Consider the following 17,252-nt stretch of genomic DNA (forward strand, 5'->3'; position numbering starts at 1 on the left):
TCGCATCGTTGGTGAAAATTGGCAAAAATGTATATTTAAAATAAAGGGAATATGTAAAAGTGCAAAATTGCTCAGTAGTAGTCCCCAAGTGGGACACATTATAAAATAAGTTCCACCAAATTTCACAAAACTTGGTGGAAACATGACACAGCCCGAGACGGGCGTTAAACGTAACACAACATTTTTTTTAAAAAAACAGCAAAAACAACAAAAAAACTGGATAATTTCAGACTTGGTACGTTCCACTCCTCCCCTCTGCGTCGATATAGTTGGAATGTTCCACGCTGTGTTTACCTCCTGTGTCGAACGTCCGCACTGGCGGCCATCTTGTCACAGTCAAACTGGTGGAAGCTGAGGTAAAGTCAGTGATCTGCACTCACGCAAATACTCTTATCTCGCTGAAATCTTGACGTATTTACAAACGGTTTAGTTTAATACAAACGTTATTAACGTGGCTATAATTCTGGATGCTTTAACATGTTGAAATTGAAGCTTTTCTCTTCGGAAAACGGACTTAATCGTGCAGCTTAGTTGTGGATCGCGGCTAGGCTACATTATCTAGCCTACTTGCGCAAGTTATCAAGGTTGATATTTGCCATTATATGGCTACGTTTTACTAACCACAATAACGAAGTTAAGTTGAACGTGAATTCCAAGCTGTTTGGTTTGTTAAAAAACATCTTACATTGTGATTTCTACAGGAAAGTGCTGACCTGTGAAGATGCCAGACGTGTGTGCAGCCTACGGATGCTCGAATCGCCGTTGTCTCAAAACGAGAACCCGTGGGATCACGTTTCACCTGTAGGATATTACAATATTAGGATTTCTATCTAGGATAAGCGTTAGTTACTTAGTGCAAGTATGTACAATGCAGGTCCTGTTATGCAAGAGTGTTGTTGATACAAGGCTTTTTAGATTATGTTTCTGTTTTTAGTGTGGTTATCTTATTCTTAAATGACATACATACCCCATAAATATGATCATTTAGGTGTGTATTTGTGTCCTTACCCTTAATGTTAATGTTAAATGTAATATGGATTGAAAGTGTTGACAATAATTTATATATCTGGGTACATTTCTCCCTTTTTCAAGGTTTCCCAAAACCAGAGAGAGGAGGAGAAAGTGGGAACTTGCCCTAAGAAGGGACAGTTTTGCCGCCTCTGACAGGACGCTGCTCTGCAGTGAGCACTTCAGGAGCGAGGACTTCGACAGGACGGGGCAGACTGTTCGGCTTAAAGATGGTGTTGTGCCAAGCATCTTCGATTTTCCAGCTCATCTTCAAAAGGTACGTGTGTATCATTTACCAACAATCATTTTACGGCGTATAAGATTGATATGTCAATATAAATATGTGATTAAATGTCACACTATAGTTACGGCACATTTGAGACACTCAAAACTTCTTTACTTATGTTTATTTTAGTCGGTAGCAACAAGAAGGACAACCACTTCTAGAAGAGCGGAAGGCGACCTGCCTGTGAACTTGATGCCTATGAACTTGATGCCTGACGTTGTGAGTATTTACTTGTAATATTAAATCCTTTATCTTGGTGGTACCCAGAAAGGTCTATGAGGGTGTTAGTAGTCTAAGAGCCCAACATTATTTGAGGTGGTGTGTGAACAGTTTGAAAACCACTGGCTATCTCTCTTTCTCTGTCACTCATACACTGGAATGAATAAACACGTGTGAACATTGAAACTACACCCAGGGACAGGCAACCTTTACATTTTTGTCCAGAGCCACAAAATGTATGTTTGCCTTTTTATAAGAGACAAGCCTATACAATTTCTTAAAAGTATGCTGTTGTGTTTTCTCTTGGAGAATTGGAGAACCTAAAATGTATTCAGGCTCACAGAATGGAGAAGTGAAAATTGAATTGTTCAAAAGTAAGTTATTCATTTACTTATTACTGTTATTTATTTGTATATTTTGCCAAAACAACAGGAAGCCACTGGAGAGAGCAGTTTGAGCTGCAAGCAGCAGGCCACTGACCACTCACTGTATGCATTGCCTGCTTGCCCTAAGGCTATAAAGGCCAAACTTGAAGAAGCCACCGCGATAGTGAGGAAACTGCAGCGGGAGAAGAGTAATGCCTTGAAGAGAGAAAACAGGGTCAAGAACAACATGAAGGCTCTTCTGAGGATGAGGGAGCAAATTATCTTATTGGAATTAAATCTGCCTCCTGGGAAAAGTCTGTAACTGTGTCTCTCTCTCTCTCACACTCCTGTTACTTTATATTCTTCTTTATTGTTAATCCTTATCTTTTAATAAATATTATTTATTATTATTGATTTCACACTGTTTTTTGGGTGATTTTTTTCTATTTCTGTCCTTCAGTGTATACCTCCAGAGTAGTCTAGTTCTCTCTACAGGGTATGATGTATATTTGTAAAGGGAAATCTTGCACCTTTTTATTGCAAATAAATGTCACTTTTATAAAAAGAATATTACTAATATAATCCAATTTGAATTATTACTTGTTTAAACTAAACATGTAATAATTCAAATTATTTCATTATATTAGTAATATTCCTATTATAAAAGTATACATATATCTCATGCCATTCTCTATCCTGAGTTTAAGTAGCCCATATATTGACTTAACATAAATACCTTGTGTGTGTGTAGAATATTGAGCAAGTTATGGTTATTTAAAAAGTCCATGTACCACTACAACACATGGTATGGGTGAGCGAGCTGACTGTGACAAGATGACCGCCAGTGCGGACGTTCGACTCCATTGGCCAGCAGCGCGGACGAGACATCTACCCTTTATATATCTATGAAAACTACTGCTTAAATTTCATTGGCACACATGTCGATGCTCTGTTCACACCTGCTGCTAACATCCGAGCTGAGTGATCCGATCACAGGTGTTTGGATTACACCTGCTGCCAATATGACGTCACTGCTCCACAGTAAACTATGGAGAACCGAAAGGGCTAAAATTAAATAAATACACCATTAAATAATAAATTAAATGTGTCATTAATTAAATGTATTTAATTGATTAATGTATAATATGTCGTCCAAAAATGTACAAAAAAGTCTTAGGATAGTATGTTGTCCAAATGTTCACAAAAAAAGTCATAAGTTAGTATGTCGTCCGAAATGTGACAAAAAAGTCATAGGTTAGTATGTCGTCCAAAATGTGACAAAAAAGTCAGTTTAGTATGTCGTCCAAAATGTACAAGAAAGTCATAGGATAGTATGTTGCCCACATTTTGACAAAAAAGTCATAGGTCATATGTTGTCATAGTATAGTATGTCGTCCAAAATCACTCAAAAGTATAGTATAATAGTCATAGTACAGTATGTCGGGGTGGAGTGGCTCAGTGGTTGACATAGTAGACGCTTTTATCCAAAGCGACTTACAAGGGAATTAAGTACAACCTGCCAGGGTTGCCAATATGACTATTATACTATACTTTTGAGTGATTTTGAACGACATACTATACTATGACTTTTTTAGATGATTTTGGACGACATACTATACTATGACTTTTTTAGATGATTTTGGACGACATACTATACTATGACTTTTTTGAGTGATTTAGGACGACATACTATACTATGACTTTTTTGAGTGATTTTGGACGACATACTATACTATGACTTTTTTGAGTGATTTTGGACGACATACTATACTATGACTTTTTTGAGTGATTTAGGACGACATACTATACTATGACTTTTTTGAGTGATTTTGGACGACATACTATACTATGACTTTTTTGAGTGATTTTGGACGACATACTATACTATGACTTTTTTGAGTGATTTAGGACGACATACTATACTATGACTTTTTTGAGTGATTTTGGACGACATACTATACTATGACTTTTTTAGATGATTTTGGACGACATACTATACTATGACTTTTTTAGATGATTTTGGACGACATACTATACTGTGACTTTTTTGACTGATTTTGGACGACATACTATACTATGACTTTTTTAGATGATTTTGGACGACATACTATACTATGACTTTTTTAGATGATTTTGGACGACATACTATACTATGACTTTTTTAGATGATTTTGGACGACATACTATACTATGACTTTTTTAGATGATTTTGGACGACATACTATACTATGACTTTTTTGAGTGATTTAGGACGACATACTATACTATGACTTTTTTGAGTGATTTTGGACGACATACTATACTATGACTTTTTTGAGTGATTTTGGACGACATACTATACTATGACTTTTTTGAGTGATTTTGGACGACATACTATACTATGACTTTTTTGAGTGATTTTGGACGACATACTATACTATGACTTTTTTGAGTGATTTAGGACGACATACTATACTATGACTTTTTTGAGTGATTTTGGACGACATACTATACTATGACTTTTTTAGATGATTTTGGACGACATACTATACTATGACTTTTTTAGATGATTTTGGACGACATACTATACTATGACTTTTTTGACTGATTTTGGACGACATACTATAATATGACTTTTTTGAGTGATTTTGGACGACATACTATACTATGACTTTTTTGATTGATTTTGGACGACATACTATACTATGACTTTTTTGATTGATTTTCGACGACATACTATAATATGACTTTTTTGAGTGATTTTGGACGACATACTATACTATGACTTTTTTGATTGATTTCTGACGACATACTATACTATGACTTTTTTGATTGATTTTGGACGACATACTATACTATGACTTTTTTGAGTGATTTTGGACGACATACTATACTATGACTTTTTTGATTGATTTTGGACGACATACTATACTATGACTTTTTTGAGTGATTTTGGACGACATACTATACTATGACTTTTTTGATTGATTTTGGACGACATACTATACTATGACTTCTTTGATTGATTTTGGACGACATACTATAATATGACTTTTTTGAGTGATTTTGGACGACATACTATACTATGACTTTTTTGATTGATTTCTGACGACATACTATACTATGACTTTTTTGATTGATTTTGGACGACATACTATACTATGACTTTTTTGAGTGATTTTGGACGACATACTATACTATGACTTTTTTGATTGATTTTGGACGACATACTATACTATGACTTTTTTGATTGATTTTGGACGACATACTATAATATGACTTTTTTGAGTGATTTTGGACGACATACTATACTATGACTTTTTTGAGTGATTTTGGACGACATACTATACTATGACTTTTTTGATTGATTTTGGACGACATACTATACTATGACTTTTTTGATTGATTTTGGACGACATACTATACTATGACTTTTTGACTGATTTTGGACGACATACTATACTATGACTTTTTTGAGTGATTTTTGACGACATACTATACTATGACTTTTTTGAGTGATTTTGGACGACATACTATACTATGACTTTTTTGATTGATTTTGGACGACATACTATACTATGACTTCTTTGAGTGATTTTGGACAACATACTATAATATGACTTTTTTAGATGATTTTGGACGACATACTATACTATGACTTTTTTTAGATTATTTTGGACAACATACTGTACTATGACTTTTTTGATAAATGTCATGACATGTCATGCCGTCCAAAAAAGTCATAGTATAGTATGTCGTCCAAAATCACTCAAAAAAGTCATAGTATAGTATGTTGTCCAAATTTTGACAAAAAAGTCATATTTTAGTATGTCGTCCAAAATCAATCAAAAAAGTCAAAGTTTAATATGACATCGAAAATCAGTCAAAAAAGTCATACTAACTTTTTAAATCCCATTTTGGACGACAGACATACATGCTTTATGTTACTTTTTCTTTAATCTCATCAGTTCAGTTTATGTTTGAATCCAGGTAAACGTATTGGTGACACATCTCATTAACAAGCCACACATTTTTAAAGAAAGTTTGTCAATGTTTATACTTTGACCACAGGGGTTCCTATTGTTGTACGAACGGTCTTTTCTTTGTGCCATACTCTCACAGCGACCTTCAGTCTTCATCCTTCAAAATCCTGTCAGTGAACGTTTAAGTCCAAGTGAACGCTTGTGCCGTTTGTTACAAGTTGAAGTTTGTGCTTCATGAAAACTTGTAGCGAATGGTCGTACAGAATCCAGATTACCATGTGGTGTTTTCAAGAATTAGAATTCATCCCTGACAGCCTCAGGAAGAAAAGTCCGACAAAAACATAAGCATCTCTTTATTTCCATATGCCATTCCATAATCTGTGAAAGCCAAACATAATCCATCACTTATAATCACCCAAAAATAAGATGTACTTTTTTCTTTTCTTATTTTTTTAAATTCATGTAAGGTTTTCATCATTATTATGATTATTATTTCATGAAAACACACATTCATTTGCTTAATAATGTTGGAGAATATTTTGGCAAAGCAAGTGACTTGTTTTTTTTTTATTTCCTCTTCTTCTACACCCATTTACTTTTACGAGTCACCAGAAAAGAGTCTGCACGACCTGTTGTTGTTAGTGGTGAGAAACCAGCGGCAGAAAAAGCAGCACATGGACACATGGAAAGCGCAGCCTGGTATGTGCACACGTGTGTGTCAGTGTTATTAGTGCTTTGCTCTCTTTGGAGTCAAATGCTCAGTGTGTTTTCAAATGCATGTTCCAAGTGTGCAGGTAGCTACAGAGTGACGCGAGTCAAAACAGCATGTTACGCGTGAGAGTGTGAGTGTGCTCCTAATACTGCTGGTCAGGGAAGAAAGCTAACGTGTTAGCCGAGAAGTGAAATGATCATTCCTTACACACTCACTCACTCACTCACTCGCTCACAAAAAAAAAAGAAAGAAATTAAGAAAGAAATCCCAGGCTTTTCCTCGTCGTCAATGTCCAGCGTCCCCTCCTCTACATTCAGCGCTGATGCTGCCGAACATGTAAATGTCTCTGTAAAAATGGCAGGCGGATGAAATAAAACAAAACAAACCAAAAAAAAAAAAAAAAAACAACCCTTAAATCCTACGGTTCAAAAGAAAAACAAACCAAAACAATGCACGCCTGATAGGAAAATCAAAACTCCCTCTGCACAATTTTCTGTGCCGAGCTTCAAGCAGGTCTGTCTTCACACACCGCCGCCATTAGTGTGGTTCTTCCAGTCCATCATCGTTAAGACGTGAACAAAAAAGAGCTTTGAATGTGATGTCACGTTCTCTCCAGGGTTCAAACTTAAAGGTGGATTATGGACGTTCTTCCTCTTCAAAGTTCATCCCTGCGAGAAACGGGAACAACCAGAGGCGTTAATGTGACGAGGAGGAGGAGGAGGAGGAGGAGAAGAAAAACACATATGGTGTTAGAATCACATGCAAAAATGTCACGCAGGGTTCCCACACCGTGGCTGACATCAAATTCAAGGACTTTTCAAGGACCAGTTCTCCTCAAATTCAAGGACTGAGAGCATGTCCGGACTTTTTCAAAACATATGCCAGGACTGTAAGTGGCACTGTAACGCTACACCAAAAAAAGAGAGAAGAAGACGTTTTTACGCATTACAGATGCAGTAACAGAAACGGAGACAAGAGTGAACCGAGCCAGGGGAAAGAAAGGGAAATAATGTCTCTTTCTTTATGTTTACGCGCCGTTTCCACGGCGTTCTCGTGATATTTAGTGTCTTTCAGGGTTGACTTTAGTGGGTAAAAGTGTCAAAACAATCTCCAAACACACGACAATGAATGACAGGAATATGACGTCATTGTTTTCCTTAAGTATCGTATTCGACGTCTATACAGTGTCCTTTTTGGGATCTTGGACAAAGCCAGTCTTTTTATAATTTTCTGTGACAAGACAGAAAATTTGGAATTCTCATTGACTTTACTCGCTCACTGTTCTGCATAGAATCTCACGTCAACGGCGGAGAAAGACAGTGGACAGTGTCCACGACACCGTGAGTATTTACGACTCCAAGTCTACGTACATCAAGCAACGCAGGGCATCAAACAGTGGGTGGCGACATTTACCCAAATATCCACTTCACTTCTTACTTGCACAAAATTCCTGCACTTTCAATGACCCCATGTCTATTTAAGGGCAATTTTCAAACACGTTTAAAGGGTCTTGCAGGTGTTTTTCTTCCCCAAACTCAAGGATTTCAAGGATTTCAAGGACCCGTGGGAACCCTGGTCACAATTAAATGCAAAAAGATAAATTGTATGTATGTGTTGATATTGACAGACATTTTTTCCACATCTCACAGAGAAGAAGATCAAACTCAATAATAATAATAATAATAATAATAATATTCAGGCAAAAATGGTGATTAACGTCTGATTAGAATCCAAATGAATTATATTCATGCTCTGAAAACCAAGCACATGTCCTCGCACTTCACTCACTTGTTTTTGTGTTAGACGTCAAATTTCATTAGTCAGGCAGGTTTAATGTCAACCAATTTCAGACAAACATCTTGTTTCCACGTTGGTTTTCTGTTTCTTTAAAGTGTTTTCATTACCATGGCAACATCTGCCGTGTTCCTAAACTCCTCCCCTCAGTGGTTATTGGTCTGTCATTTGCCCCAATGTACGTACATACATATGTACATCTTTAGCAGTTCCAAAAAATAATTAGCTAAGAACATATTTAATTAAATTTAGATTATTTTCAATTATTTTCTCCATTAATCCATTAGTTGTTTTGTCCATAAATGTCAGAAAAGGTTGAAAAATTGTTTCCCAAACCTTGAAATTGTGATATCAAGGTTCAAAAATCTTGTTTTATCCACAAACTAAAATAGTTTTCATGATTTATTTGTAAAACTGGAGCAAAGAAACTAGAAAATATTTACATTTAAGAGGCTTAATTATTAAAAAAAAACACACTCGGAGCTACTGATTATCATAACTTATCAATCTTTTCAGCCATAAATTATACAATAAATAACCTTGTTCAGTTAATTGTGCATTTCATTAATGTCATTTTGTGAAATAAATACATTTAAGTTGAATAGTTTTTATATAAATGAAATGTTTGTCTGTATTTCTTTGAAACATCCCCTAATATTTACAATGTAAAAATGGCGCTAGAGCTCATTAAAACATGCATAATAAATCAATAGCTATATTGATAGTTATGTAGCTCTCATTTGATTTTCCACCAAAACAAGGCAGTAAAACACTAATAGTCTTCCATGTTGAACACTAGTGGGCAGTAAGTGTAACAGACATGGAATTTAAACCCAGTGGAAACAAGGTGTCAAGGGGTTAAAAACAAATAAAAAATAATAAGGATGGAGGAAACGTGCAGCTCGCTGGTTTGGCGTGGAGGAGGCGACAAAGCGCCGGCCGCCCGCTCCACGCCACACCGTGGTTTCACCTTTGCCACTGTGAGAAGCAGAGAGAGGGAGGAGAGGGAGAAGGAAGTCACTTCCACCTGGACCACTGCTTTTCTTTGTCTGTTAAAGGCACATAAATCACCCCCATCAAGGTCTTCATTTTGGTGCTGCCGTCGTCCAGCTTGTCGTACTGCTCCAGCATCTGGTTTCCTCCCGCCGGGCCCACCGGCAGAATGAGCCGACCGCCGGGTTTCAGCTGCTCCAAAAGCTGGAAGCGAGGGCGGATAATAAAGTGATTTAGATCATCTGAACTTCACGATTTGACGTTATTCAGAAGGAGGTTTTTTAGAGACTCACAGCTGGGGGGACGGTGGCTGCTGCCGCGCCAACATGAATGGCATCATACGGCGCCTCCTCCACGTAGCCCAATCTCCCGTCTCCCACTGAAAACACACAGGATATACAGTATATATCACATTAAAGCAAAAGGAAACACGGGTAAATCCTCGGATAAAATGAAATTGGGACCACAGGGACGGTTTGTGAAAGCTGAGAAGTTGTAGTTATTTTTCGGTAATTTCACTCGTGCCGTTAAAGGAATCCGGCGAATCAGCGTCTCTGTCACCAGAGAGTCGGAAAAACTGCCTGTACATAGTTTCCATTTATTTTTGGGTCTGTTTTTGGACAAAGACTCAAACAGATGTGAGTTTAAATGTGTTCTATACCTGGTGTTCGTGTACAACTACAGTGTTTTTTCCTCAATAAAACCTTGTTTTTCTAATACACTATTTTAACATGCAGTAAATTGTAAGTAAGTGTCATATATTGAAAGTTATTCTTTAAAATGTGCAAAAGCACAAAGTTACAGGACATTTTCTAGCCCTTTTATGGTTAAAAAAAAGTCCAGACTTTGGTGTTAAAGGGTTATTAATATGATGATTATTTCTGCTCTTTGGTCCAAATATGTCAGAAAATGTTGATCACAAACCAACATTATTCACTTTTAATGATTTCTTTTTTATATGCAGCAAAGAAAAAATAGAAAATGTTCACATTTAAGAAGCAGAGAAATTTGTATTATTGTTTTAATCATTTAAATTATGTTCTTCACATAAACGAATGTCAACAAGTCACTGCTTTAATCCTTAAGCAGTTCAGTAACAATATTTTTACTTAAGCAGTAGTTTTTTGTTTAGTGTAGAAACATTGTGTATTTGAATTGCAGCATTAAAAAAAACAGCAAAAGCTTCTTTTTTTTTTACAACCCTAACCTTAATATCTCTCATATTCTCTTACATATATACTCTTTTGTGTTGTATTTTATTTTACTAGATAGATATTTTATTCATCTCACAGAGAAATTCACAATTAAATATTACATGGGATGTGTGTAGCAGCATCCAGAAAATGACAAAAATGACTTTTTATAATATTTTAGAATATAATATTACAGCTTTGTCAAGACAACGTAGTTGCAAAGTTTAAGACATATTAAAAGAATTACGAATTTGGCTTCACATTTTTTACTATATAGGCATTAAATTGTCCTATTTTAAGAGGACAACAAAACCCATCATATTTTCATTAATGACAGCGTTACCTGTTAGCTTGATTCGGCCTGATGTGATCAAACTGGGGTCGTCTTTCTTCACATTGTTTACAGAATCGTCCACCAGCTCCTGGATGTGATCGATTCCTATTACTTTCCCTTTAGGTCCGACCTGTGACGTGTGGGAGGAGAGAAGAAGCGCATACATCTGAGGAATTTTATCTCTTATCTTAAATATCGACTACTGCCAGCACAGAGAAGTCGTACAGTAATGTGTTTACTCGTCACGTGTGTCTGTGTGTGTGTGTGTGTGTGTGTCTCACCATTCGTGCAAAGCAGACAGACAGGATTCCACTGCCGGAGCCGACGTCCAGAGCTTTGGCTCCGTCGTACAGCTGGTCATGTAGAAGCTCCAGGGCGTAGGCATGCTGGGTAAAAGAGGAGAGGTCAACAAGGTCAATTCATCCTTTATTAAGCCCATTAACTCAACATGTTCTGAGCCCTGCAGCCACTGAGGGAAACAGTATGAGACATTTTTGTCTGGCTGCTTGTTGTCGTTTTTTATTTACTGGGTGATTGAATGTGAGCAAAAACTAAATGTGACTCATCAGCACGACAATATACGAGCAATATTATATCGTTATATATAAAAGATATTATATCTATATCATCAATATTTATGAAGACAAGATATGGTCTTTTTTTGGATATCGTGATACAGTATCTGTGATGACTTTTACTGGTTTTAAAATGCATTGATAATCATCCTATTAAATATTATAAATTATAAATACATGGAATCAACAAAATTATACATTAAAAGGTCACTTAATAACACTGCTTTAATATTAAGCCTAAAACTTGACCATATTTATAGTCAATTTCATTGTTTTCAACTGATATACGTCATTTAAGACAAAGAAATAAACCAGGTATTATAGCTAATGAAAGGTAATAACTATATTTTTGAAATATTTTAAGTATGTAAAAAAAAACTATAAACTATATATATATATACACACACATATATATCCTTAAAATGTTCCGATATTATTTATAAAGACATATGGTCCAGCCTCACTGATGTCTGCGAGTCTTCAGAGTCTTACCATGTGAGGAGCGCTGATGGTCGCTTGATAACCTTTGTGTTAAAGAGACAGACACAGATTTTTAGTTTTAGTTCATCCCCCCTGACTTCACATGGATTATAATCTGAGACTGAATTATACACGTACCTATTGACTGTGGCGAGTCCATGTATGGATTACACCTAGAGAAATGGGCTCGGTCTGTCGCCAGCATGACTTCGTAAACCTTGTCGGATTTAATAATGCCATTTTCTGTGGACGCAAAAAAAAAAGAGAGAGAGAGGCCGTGTCACTTTGTGTTGTGGAAACAGGGATAAATAAATACACGCAGCGAGATTTAGATTATGATAATCCTTCATTAGTCTCATGGAGGGACTAATGAATCATTAGCAGCACTGATAGTAAAAGTGTGAAGGTAATAAAGATAGGAAATAATCCAGGGATATTTAATATTACACAACTAAATACTAGAATTGAGGGCAGAAACAATTATTAATCGATTACTAAATGAATTACTAACTATTTTATTAATCAGCTTCCTAAATGTGAATATTTTCGGGTTTCTTTGCTCTACAAAACAAATAAATCATTAAGACTTTAAATAATTTTTTGGCTTGTGGACAAAACAAGACATGAATTTGATGTTTGGGACACAACGATCAACATTTTAAAAGGGGAAAATAAATAATTCATGAATCAAGAGAATCATTGGGAGATTAATAAATTATGAAAATCATCATTACTGCAGCCCTAACTACAATTAATTTCTGTTCGGGAAGACTTTCAATATAGTACACAATGTGTCTCTAACTACGACGATGTCTTCTGTGCAGTTATTAGGACAATACCTATACCTCCAGTATAGGTAGTTAAATATATACAAATAAAACAGTATGAGTCTGAATTAATACTTCTGAAGGATGAAATAAAGTCTGTGGTACACTGAGTTAATGTATTCTGTGTGAAGAAATAGTTTTTCTCCATTTTTAAATACTTTGGATTTGACATAAACAAATATCTATGTTTTATTTCAATAAATATGTATTTTTATGCATATTACTGGCATGACCAAGTTCCCACAGAGCTACACGTGCATATTAAAAGCCATAGAAAAGTGCCAACGCTTGTAGACAACTTGGACATGGAAGAATAAAAAAAAAAAAAAAAAAAAAAAAAAGCCCTGCACAAATACTAGTGTCTTCAGAATAATCCTTTTCCAACAGGCACCGCGGCAGCAGCAGCAGCTTCTGCCAAAGGCAGGAAACCCCAGCGACAGCCGGTGCTGCTCCCGTTACAGACTATACCCTCACCCTCACAGCTATGCAGCACTGCTTTGGGATACATTACCGATATAAACCCACAGCCAGATGGACACCTACAAGTGATTCCTCCAGAAATTAAAATAAACCTCACTGGCAGGTTTCAAGCTGTTTTCTCCCATTTGAAAACCATCCTCTGATTTAAGCAAAGCCTGAGGAGAAAGCAGCACAACTACGGCCACATTTTAGACTCTAAAAGCACACAAAATCACCAGGTGTTGAAATAAAAAGCAACTGAGTGAATAATTATATTATAATGACTCTGAAAAGACTGGTTCTGAGTTGTGGTCAGGAGGACAGTGTCATGAATTAGCATGCATCCTGTGTGTGACCTGCTTTAACCCAGCAAATGCAGGTTCACGGGTCAATTTAAGCCATTTAAGTCTCTGAATGGCGGGGACAGCATACAACAAAAACAACCAATAATTGAATAAAATCATCAGGTTTTTATTAAAGTGGGTGGCGCGTTTCCATTATACAGTTCTAGCTCGGCTCGGCTCTACTAGTTTTGTTGCTTTTCCCCTGTTTTATATTTATACATATATATTTGTTTTATATTTTTATATATATATATATATGACCCCTGTTTTATATTTATACATATATATTTATGTTTTATATTTATATATATACATACATATATATATATATTAGTTTTCATTCTACCAAGTGAATTTTTATTTTATTGTATTCTATTGCATCATATTTTATGATGGGCGTATTTTCATTTCCTATCTGTGGCATCATTATCTTTTATTCTACCGTGTAAAGCACTTTGAGCTCCATTTATTGTATGAATGGTGCAGTACAAATAGAAATAAAGGTTCAATGTGTAAAATGTGCTTTTGGTCTGTCTCAAATAGGACAAGACCGGTCACAGAGTCTCCAGACCAAAGCGCTTGCCTGCTGCAATGCTACTCATGACTGCACAGAATATAAATAGCCCTGCTGGATATTTTATATTGAAGTTGGACGTGCATGATAAGAGTCTAGAAGCATCTGAAGATCACTTTTCCTCTGTGAGAGAAAACTCACAGGTCTGAGAGTTGTTAACACAACCTGATTTCAGGGTGGCATTGACACTATGTGGACTTTAACACCTCAGTACAGCCGTCCATGTACAGTGGACCTTTCACAGACTGAGTCACAGCTCTTTTTTAGGCCCTTCACTGACGCCTGAATAAACACCAAACCACCGGTGTGTGACACAGCAAATCACAGCTAGCCCACCAAAAAAAGAAACGTGCACCGCAGAGGGCAGCCTCATGCCAGAATAGTTTACAGCTTGTGCAAACTGAAAGCTATTTGAGGCTGAGGCTACTTCATTTAAAGATAGATAGATAGATAGATAGATAGATAGATAGAATTCAATACTAAATTATTTGTCAACTATTTTGATAATCGATGAATCACTTTGTGCTTTTCCAGTCATTAAATCAAGATTTCTGCCTTTAAATGTGAATGTTTTCTGATTTTTTGCTCCATATGAAGAAGAAGAAAAAAGTCAAGCAAACTGAATCATTTTGGTATGTGGACAACAAATGATTAGTCGATTCATTGAGAAAATAATGGATAGATTAACCAGTTGTGGGGAAAAAATTGGTACATTTCTGACAAAATAAAAATACCCCTGGTTTAACACATTGATATGCTGTTCTGATAGGTACATTTTACACCAACAAAATAAAACAGCTATAGTTTAATACACCAAAATGAACAAAATAAAAAACCTAGTTTAACACACTTGAATGCCGTTTTGATGGGTTAAATTTACCTACCAAAATGAAATACCTCATTTTAGACAGTGATATCCTGTTCTGATAGGTCACATTTACAATGACATAATAAAAATACCTATAGTTCAACACACTGATATGCTAATCCGGTGGGTACATTAGTACAATGACAGAATATAATACCTACATAACACACTGACTAATACCCTGTGTGTGGTTCTAACGGATTGTCGGAGTCATTCACACCGGGCTGAAGTGAATGATGCAGGGTATAGATATCAATGAGGGTGGGCAGGGCACCTAGCAGCATCGCGGCTAACGCTAGCTAGCTACAGCGTTCCAAATGACGCACATATTGCTAGCAGGCTAGGGCTGAGCTAACCCGAAAAGCTGCACAAATACTCTGCGACACACATCAACTATATGGTGGTGAGATTTTTTTTGTTTGTTTTTTAAAAAAAGCAGGTGGTATGCCACCGACTACGGAGGCATGCGGCTCTTCTTGGGCGTACGCGTGGTTTGGCAGAGGGGTGGAGAGAGCGCTAACGCTGGATCAACAACAACACACTACACACAGCATAGCAACCGGCTAGCCAGCTAGCGGCTAGCTAGCTGCTGCTGCCGCGGCTGCGTTTTCACCGAAGCCCAGTGAACTTCACCCGTTTTCGGACGCCGTGCACAAACGAGCGCGTGGGACTCACTGCGGAGGTTGTTGACGAGCTCTGCGTGGCTGGCTCCTCCGGATTTCCACGCCATTATCAAGCAGACTTTGCGGAGTAAGTAGACGGCAGCTGTCAATGCCGCGCCTGCGCCGACGGTTTTACCGAGGAAGCTGACAACCTCCAGAGGAGACGGCGGAGCGGCAGCGGGCACGTCACCGGGCATCCAGAGGTGGTTTCAATGCGGAAACACTGTGTCACAACGCGGAGACATGCTACAGAGGACACTGGGGAAATTCAGACATCTACAAGTTGTCCATTTTATCTCACTTTCTCTTGAAATGACATCACCACTTAAAAGGAAAAGGACTTGAAGCCCATAGGTGCAGTCATAAAATTAGGGCCAGCGACACCGGTGGTGGCCGCTGGGTGGCGTGAAGTACCTCTCTTTTAGTGGTCTTATTAGGGGGGAAACCGTTAGCCTTAAAGTTTAATTATGTGTCTACTGAACATGTGAGAAGACATTTGTCTATGTCTATTAAACGTTGAACTGTCCTTCGTCATTACATCATGTCGTCATGATGTGTAATTTGACGAAGTGTTATGATGTGTGTTATGGTGTGTTGTCTTGATGTGCAGTTTGACATAAACACATATTAAACACTAAACATTGTCCATATAATAGTATTAGCTGGGAAAACTTAAATGAGTTATTGTCTCAGTATTGACAAAGTTTACAAAGTCAAATTAAAATGTATGTAAAAGTACTTTTTTTTATAAAGACCTAAATATAAGAGTTGCAGCGTTTATAGAGGGAAAATAATAATATAATTTATAGTATCGTAAGTAAGTGTGTTTCTCAGTGGTGGCCTGGCCTTAATAAGAGCTGTTTGAATTCTCTGAATGCAAAGGAAAACAAAATATAAAATATATAAATATAATTAAAATAACTATAAATATAGCAACGATACCCCACAATTCCTTGCAGCAGAAAACAAGTGACGCAACTGCCGCATACATGCAAACAGGAAGAGCAACAATGGGAATGGTTGTGTTTTATGCAACTGTGAATAATATATTACTGTTTTTGTTATAATTACTATTATTATTATTGCCATTATTATTTATATAGAGCTTGATACACACACAATTGTAGTGCAAAAAGGAGTTAATCCTTGGCATATAAAGCACATTCCATGCCATGTCATAATAATAATAATAATATGCTTGTATATTGTGGACCTTTAGCCATAAATCGAAAAAAAACCCTATAACAATTAGACAATGGGGGAACATGAGGTGTTTTCTGTTTTGTTCATTTCTATTTTTCTATTTTTTATTTTCTTTTTTCTACAAGTGCTTTTATTTTATTTAGGACATTTTAATGTGTGCTGAGAGTCTCGGGAGGAAATTTTGAATATCTGCAAATTGTGATATGTTATACATTGTTTATAATAACAATAAAGAATCTTGAATCTTCTCCTCTAACAGCAGAGGGCGCCCTCAGCCCAGTAAAGATCCACTGTTGACTGTTGTTGACCTTCAAACAGTTTGAGATACAATACTGTATTTCCTTGACCTTTTTTTTTTTTTTTTTTTTTTAACCAGTTTTCAGAACTGAAGCTT

The 17,252-nt window shown here is 36.6% G+C and overlaps 2 protein-coding genes across 5 annotated transcripts; one reads left to right on the top strand and one right to left on the bottom strand.

The window, feature by feature from the left end:
- Nucleotides 1-303: 303 nt before the first annotated feature.
- On the top strand, nucleotides 304-2,297 carry LOC131443367 (THAP domain-containing protein 6-like). 2 transcript variants are annotated; one of them, XM_058612930.1, is made up of 5 exons: nucleotides 304-356; nucleotides 702-801; nucleotides 1,093-1,285; nucleotides 1,424-1,513; nucleotides 1,946-2,297. In XM_058612930.1, exons 2-5 carry the CDS (start codon nucleotides 722-724, stop codon nucleotides 2,198-2,200), a joined length of 618 nt encoding a protein of 205 aa, XP_058468913.1. In that variant the 5' UTR covers nucleotides 304-356; nucleotides 702-721; the 3' UTR covers nucleotides 2,201-2,297. The 2 variants fall into 2 exon arrangements, with proteins under 2 accessions (XP_058468913.1, XP_058468914.1); XM_058612931.1 differs by lacking the exon at nucleotides 304-356 and adding an exon at nucleotides 392-584.
- Nucleotides 2,298-6,176: 3,879 nt separating this feature from the next.
- On the bottom strand, nucleotides 6,177-16,034 carry pcmt (protein-L-isoaspartate (D-aspartate) O-methyltransferase). 3 transcript variants are annotated; one of them, XM_058614299.1, is made up of 8 exons: nucleotides 15,669-16,034; nucleotides 12,060-12,164; nucleotides 11,934-11,965; nucleotides 11,148-11,252; nucleotides 10,876-10,996; nucleotides 9,633-9,718; nucleotides 9,418-9,543; nucleotides 6,177-7,220 (listed from the first exon to the last, which is right to left on the bottom strand). In XM_058614299.1, the coding sequence occupies exons 1-8, from the start codon at nucleotides 15,850-15,852 to the stop codon at nucleotides 7,215-7,217; spliced, it is 765 nt and encodes a 254-aa protein (XP_058470282.1). In that variant the 5' UTR covers nucleotides 15,853-16,034; the 3' UTR covers nucleotides 6,177-7,214. The 3 variants fall into 3 exon arrangements, with proteins under 3 accessions (XP_058470282.1, XP_058470281.1, XP_058470280.1); XM_058614298.1 differs by having other exon boundaries at nucleotides 9,317-9,543; XM_058614297.1 differs by having other exon boundaries at nucleotides 9,374-9,543; nucleotides 15,669-16,033.
- Between the last annotated feature and the right edge of the window lie 1,218 nt (nucleotides 16,035-17,252).

This window comes from Solea solea, chromosome 17 (genome assembly GCF_958295425.1).
Source record: "Solea solea chromosome 17, fSolSol10.1, whole genome shotgun sequence".
In the NCBI taxonomy this organism is placed as follows: domain Eukaryota; kingdom Metazoa; phylum Chordata; class Actinopteri; order Pleuronectiformes; family Soleidae; genus Solea; species Solea solea.

Excerpts from the sequence above, each read along its gene's own strand:
- LOC131443367 (XM_058612930.1), top strand. The coding sequence starts at position 722 with ATGCCAGACGTGTGTGCAGCCTACGGATGCTCGAATCGCCGTTGTCTC. Across the intron at positions 1,286-1,423 it reads TTCCAGCTCATCTTCAAAAG|TCGGTAGCAACAAGAAGGAC; the intron begins GTACGTGTGTAT and ends TGTTTATTTTAG. Across the intron at positions 1,514-1,945 it reads TGAACTTGATGCCTGACGTT|GAAGCCACTGGAGAGAGCAG; the intron begins GTGAGTATTTAC and ends CCAAAACAACAG.
- pcmt (XM_058614297.1), bottom strand. The coding sequence starts at position 15,852 with ATGCCCGGTGACGTGCCCGCTGCCGCTCCGCCGTCTCCTCTGGAGGTT. Across the intron at positions 11,966-12,059 it reads GGACTCGCCACAGTCAATAG|GTTATCAAGCGACCATCAGC; the intron begins GTACGTGTATAA and ends TTTAACACAAAG. Across the intron at positions 11,253-11,933 it reads CCATCAGCGCTCCTCACATG|CATGCCTACGCCCTGGAGCT; the intron begins GTAAGACTCTGA and ends TCTTTTACCCAG.